Here is a 6,253-nt window from a genome sequence, read left to right as displayed (position 1 = left end):
TAGGGAAAGGTCAGTTATTTAGATAGCATCTTTGAGAAGCCTCTGTCTCCCAGGTGATGTAGAAGTGCAAAATTCAGAACATAACTCTTAAACTGAGGTATGTGAGTAAAATGGCTTCCAGCTGGCGTGCTCTGAGACTTTCAATATTGAAGCCCAGTTTGAATATTGCTTGTTGTTGTGTACAACAAACTACTTCATCAGGAAAGTTGGAGTTTTCACTTTTTACGGGCACATCAAAAACAAGAGCAGATTGTTAAATAATTTCTGTTAGCTGACTTTGAAGGCTGTGTAGCTTTCAGGTCTCTTGCTGGTATCTGGGATTTGAAGCTTTCGGGTCTCGCTGCTATCAGGCATTTGAAGCCCAGTTTCTGCACAGTGGAAGCACAGACATGGTGCTGTCCTGATGAAAGATGCTGTTCTTAGGGATGTTTATTTATTGGTTTGTAAATACTGGGCTTTCCCAAGACTTAGGGCCAGCCCTATGGATAGGGAAGGGAGGCGATTTTAATCTGGAAAAGAAAATAAAACAGAGCTATTCTTTCATCACAGCATGACTACGACATGAGAGTAGATGACTTTCTTCGCCGCACGCAAGCAGTTGTCAGTGGGCGGAGAAGCAGGCCTCGGGAGAGGGACCGAGAGCGGGAACGGGACCGTCCCAGAGATAATAGAAGAGACAGAGAACGTGACAGAGGCCGTGATCGGGAGAGGGAGAGAGAGAGGATTTGTGACCGGGACAGAGACAGAGGTGAAAGAGGTAGATACCGAAGATAATCTATCTGGAACCAGTGCTCACTTGAAACAAAAAAAAGCTTGTATTTTTTTGTGTGTTTACAAGTAGTACATTTTATTTTCAGCTGTCTACTTAAAGTTCGTTGTGTAGAAGGATTTATATTGACCCTCTATTCCAAGCATGCAGTGAACTACGAACTGGAAAAACTCGGCCAAAAATAAAGTACGCAAAGCTGACACTCAACTTCGTATTTCTATTGGAGCAGAATGGGATACAGCTAAGAATGTAAATACTGATTAATTCTCAATAAGTGTTCATCTACTTAGTGACTTCATTCTGGGTTTTGGAATACTGATGGATAACTGCCTTTTTTTTTTTTTTTGCTTTGATGTTTTCTTCCTGTAGTTTCATGTGGTTCAGTGGGAGAATGCTGCTATCAGTATGCAAATATTGAAGTATGACCTTTTTTTTTTTACTGTATGGCAGTGTTGTAGCAGCCTTTTTCCTTTTTTTGCTCCCCACCCCCATTTTTTAACCCTATCTGTAAAGTCAAGTGTTTTTTCAGTCTTCAGTAATGAAAGCAATATTAAGAAGACACTATTGATATATAATTTTTAACCTTTTTTAAAAATCTTCCCGTGTTCAGTAACACTTTGGTCAATTCTTTTGTCTAGTCTCCTTCTAAAAATGTATGCATTGCTTGGAATGTTCACAACCTGCGTGTGTGGAACCAGAAACAATTGCTGTATTCTACATTGCTACCTTTTTTTTTATATAAAAATAAATTGGTAACTATTGAAATGGTTAAAACTCCAGATCAGGTTTCTTGGTCTTCTAAGCTTGCCAGCTTTGATAGAATCTCTCTGATAGATCTGCTGTGATGGGGTGCAACTGGAGCTGAACTTGGTAAGGCGTGTCAGCCAGTAAAGGAAGGTCAAAGCAAACATAACCCTTCTGAATAGCAAGGCTGGAAAGCTGGTAACAGCAGATGAGGAGAAGGCTGAGGTACTCAGCAACTTTTTTGCCTCAGCCTTCACTGGCAAGTCTCTTACACTTCTTGTGTAAGGTGGACTGCAAGATGGAGACCAGGGGGGCAAAGCCCCACTGCCTATAAGAGAAGATGAGATTCTTGACTGCCAGAGGAACCTGAGCATACATAACTCTGTGGAACCTGACAAGGTGCATCCCTGAGCCCTGAAGGCAATTGGCTGATGTAGTTGTCAAGCCGCTTTCCATGATATTTGAAAAGTCCCTGGTGACTGGAATGCACCCATTTTTAAAAAGGGTAGGAAGAAGGACCCAGAGAACTACTGCTCTGTCAGCCTCCCCTCTGTGCCAGGGAAGGTCATGGAACGGATCCTTCTAGAAGCTATACTAAGGCACATGGAGGACAGGTTGCCATTTTTAAAAAGGGTAGGAAGAAGGACCCAGAGAACTACTGCTCTGTCAGCCTCCCCTCTGTGCCAGGGAAGGTCATGGAACGGATCCTTCTAGAAGCTATACTAAGGCACATGGAGGAGAGGTTGATGGTTTAAGACAGCCAGCATGGCTTCACCAAGGGCAAGTCCTGCCTGACCAACCCAGGGGCCTTCTGTGATGGAGTGACTGTATCAGGGGACAAGGGAAGAGCTATGGATGTCGTCTACTTGGACTTTGACAAAAAAAGCCTTTGATGTGGTCTGCCACACTGTCCTTCTCTCGAAACTGGAGAGAAAGATGGATTTGATTGGTGGACTTTTTGGTGGATTCTGTGATGGAGTTACTGTATCAGGGGACAAGGGAAGAGCTATGGATGTCGTCTACTTGGACTTTGACAAAAAAAGCCTTTGATGTGGTCTGCCACACTGTCCTTCTCTCGAAACTGGAGAGAAAGATGGATTTGATTGGTGGACTTTTTGGTGGATAAGGAACAGGTTGGATGGTCGCATTCAGAGGGTACTGGTTGATGTCTTGATGTCCAAATGGACATCAGTGACACGTGGTCTCCCTCAAGGGTCTGTACTGGCACCAGTGCTGTTTCATCTTTGTTGATGACAGGCAGCAGGATTGAGTGCACCCCCAGCAGGTCTGCAGGTGACACTAAGATGAGTGGTGCAGCTGACATGCCAGAGGGATGGGATGCCATCCAGAGGGACCTGGACAAGCTGGAGATGTGGGCTCATGTGAACCTCATGAGGTTCAGTAAGGCCAAGTACAAGGTCTTGCATCTGGGCTGAGTCAGTCCTGGCTATCAATACAGGCTGGGGATGAAGGGATTGACAGCAGCCCTGTGGAGAAGGACTTGGGGGTACTGGTTAACTTACCCTTAGTAAGTCTGCACTCAGTAAGCACCACCACCGAGTTAGGTGGGTGTGTTGATGTGCTTGAAGGTCAAGAGGCACTACAGAGGGATCTGGATTGATGAGCCAAGGCCAATTGTACAAGGTTCAGCAAGGCTGGGGGCTGGGCCCTGCACTTGTGCCGCAGCAGCTCCCTGCAATGCTGCAGGCTTGGTGAAGGGCAGCTGGAAAGCTGCACAGCGGAAAAGCTCCTGGGGGTGCTGGTCAACAGCTGATTGAACATGAGCCAGCAGTGTGCCCAGGTGGCCAAGAAGGCCAACGGCATCCTGGCTTCTATCAGCACTAGTGTGTCCAGCAGGAGCAGGGAAGGGATTGTCCCCCTGTACTGGGCACTGGTGAGGCCACACCTTGAGTGCTGTGTCCAGTTTTGGGCCCCTCACTACAAGGAGTTTGAGGTGCTGGAACGTGACTAGAGAGGGACAACAAAGCTGGTGAAGGGTCTGGAGAACAAGTCTTGTGAGGAGCAGCTGAGTGAACAGGCTGTTTAGTCAGGAGAAGAGAAGGCTTGGGGGAGACCTTATTACTCTCTACAGCTGCCTGATAGGAGGCTGTAGCAAGAGTCCCTTCTCCCATGTAACAAGTGGCAGGATGAGAGGAAACAGCCTTGAGTTGTGCTGGGGGAGATTTAGGTTGGATATTAGCAAAAAATTCTTTATGGGAAGGGTTGTGAAGCATTGGAATGGGCTGCCGAGGAGGTGGTAGAGTCCCCATCCCTGGAGGTGTTTAAAAGACCTATAGTTGAGGCACTGAGGGACACGGTTCAGGGACCCTGGCAGTGCAGGGTGAACGGTTGGAGTCGATGATCTTAAAGGTCTCTTCTAAGGAGACGATTCTGTGGATGGAAAGCTGGGTGTGAGCTGACAATGTGTGCTCACAGCCCAGAAAGCCAACCATATCCTGGGCTGCATCGCAAGCAGTGTGGCCGGCAGGTTGTGGCTAGAGTACTGTGTCCAGATCTGTAGTCCTCAGCATGAGAAGGACCTGGGCCCAGAGAAGGGCCACAAAAATGATCAGAGAGCTGGAGCACCTCTCCTGTGAAGAAAATCTGAGAGTTGGGGTTGTTCGGCTTGGAGAAGGCTCTGGGGAGACCTTCTAGCAGCCCTTCAGTACTTAAAGGCTTCAATACTTAAATTACTTTCTTAAGAAAGGTGAGGACAGACTTTTTAGCCAGGTTCTGTTGTGATAGGACAAGAAGGCATGGTTTTAAACCAAAAGTGGGTAGATTCAGGCTAGATAAAAGGAGGAATTTTTTGCAATGAGGGTGGTGAAACACTGGAACAGGTTCCCAGAGAGGCAGTAGAAGCCCCATCCCTGGAAACATTCAAGATTAGGCTGTACGTGACTCTGAGCAGTCCGATCTAGTTGAAGATGTCCCTTCTTATTGCAGGGGGGTTGGACTAGATGACTTTAAAGATCCCTCCCAAACCAATTTATGATTCTGGTAGTTCTGGGAAAATGTGTTCAAAAATAGTTTAAAGGTTCTTGTGATAGGCGAAAATGATCCAAAGACTGGGTTTAGGAAAAGGACTGCTGAAAGAAATGGTAATTGCTTTTCCATTTCCTAGTGGTCAACTTATAGCTTCTGCAGCTAATCAGAGTTATTAATGCGCGTTAATAACATGTTCAACATAATCAGATGATCTTCAAGCTGTTGAAGGGCTGACCTCAGCCATAATCTCCTGGGACTGCGTTAGTCCTGCAACATCCAGACTCTCCCCGTGTCTTTTGTAGTGATTACTACATCACTTATTTCTTCAAACAGGAAATAATTGAATCTAAGTGACAGTGGTAAAACTGTGAAATAGTAAAACTTCTAGGTGGAAGCTGTTCACTTTCTCCAGCTATTTCCTAAAAGTTCTCACAACTTTCATGAGTAGCACTGCGTCGGTGGACTTCTTCATAACCTTTCTTCAGTGTCATCTTGTGTAATGCAGCCAGGTTGTACCATGTGCTTCAGAGCCAGCTCCACAGTGCTGAGTGCTGTAGCTGTTTTTATAATCTGCAGTGTAGGTTTGGTCCTGGTTTGACACTTGTGGAAACATATTTTTTAAATCTGGCAATTATTTGGGCTCTATGTATTTTGTGCACAGCTGTAGTAAGGATCTACATGTGCTAAGCAAAAAGCTTGACCACCAACGTGCAGGTATGTTGGTTTTTTTAAATGCTACAAGAAGCTGGACATACGTTTGGGTTCCTTGAAACAGTTTGCTGGGCACTGAGAGATATTCCTGTTAGCAGCAGGATTATGAGATCAGTCTGTCCCGTTCAGTACACACACTGTGTCTAACTGGAGAAATGCATCATAGACCACCTTCATTTTTTGGTATCTTTCTCTCCTTTATGTACAGATTCTAGATTCTGTTTTCTTTTTTACTTTTGAAAGTTAATGCTAGGTAAGACAGATTGGTCTCTGAGTAAGTTACAGAAAAGAAGCACCTCCTTAAAGTGCCTGCAGAGCGCTTTCTCTGTCCCAAGTTTTCCCAGCTATCCCGTTTCCTGTGTTAGCCCTATCTGACCGGTGATGAAGCAGCGTGCTAGGAGGCTTGCTGGCCTTCTGGCAGCCAGACTGACATCTCAGCAAATCTGCTTGCAGAGGTTGGTTGATGGGGGCTGTTGTTGACCAAGCTTAGTGAAGCTGTGCCTAGGGATGCAACTCTATGAACAGTTACAGCAAAACCTTTTAGATCCAGGTGCTGAATGTCATGTTGTTCCACTTTTGTTCACTGTGCGTATTTCGATATGCATATTCCTGCATGTGATCCCGTCGTGACCATAGGAACAGCATATGAGAAGTTACCATGAGAAGCACTAGTCTTGTTCTAACCCTTCCTTAGTTTGGAAATTATTCACTTGAGCTTTCGTGAATGTTGCAGTATGAAAAGATTTAAGCAGAGGTTGAAAGTTAATGTGATGTAGGGAGTTTTATTAGGTAAACAAATATAACATGTTTTCCCAGCCTGTTGTGTTTGAAAACAATTCCGCAGCATCTAGAATGCAGCAAATATCAGTTAAAATTGGGGCAGGTTCCTTCTGAAGTTGGCACAGCAATGGAATAATGTTACCTAGAAAAGGAGGTCTGAGCTGGCATGATTTTCGCGTGCTTTCATCAGCGAGCGCGCTGTGAACAGTTTCAGGGGTGCAGCAACAATACCACTGTTAGCTGAGCCAAGAGCAGCATTCT

At 45.3% G+C, this 6,253-nt stretch overlaps 1 protein-coding gene across 1 annotated transcript in view; it reads left to right on the top strand.

Annotated features, from left to right (window-relative positions):
- The window catches only part of YTHDC1 (YTH domain containing 1), a gene marked incomplete at its 5' end in the record, with an annotated part of 19,299 nt that extends 18,232 nt beyond the window's left edge, over nt 1-1,067 (top strand). Inside the window, one exon of the mRNA XM_010131826.1 lies at nt 550-1,067. Within this exon, the coding sequence (XP_010130128.1) occupies nt 550-774 (225 nt within the window). The remainder of the gene's footprint in view (nt 1-549) is intronic.
- Nucleotides 1,068-6,253: the final 5,186 nt, after the last annotated feature.

The sequence above is a fragment of the Buceros rhinoceros genome, unplaced genomic scaffold (genome assembly GCF_000710305.1).
Source record: "Buceros rhinoceros silvestris isolate BGI_N320 unplaced genomic scaffold, ASM71030v1 scaffold532, whole genome shotgun sequence".
In the NCBI taxonomy this organism is placed as follows: domain Eukaryota; kingdom Metazoa; phylum Chordata; class Aves; order Bucerotiformes; family Bucerotidae; genus Buceros; species Buceros rhinoceros.
Note: the sequence above shows the minus strand (reverse complement) of the source record. Positions and strands in the feature narration are given on the sequence as shown.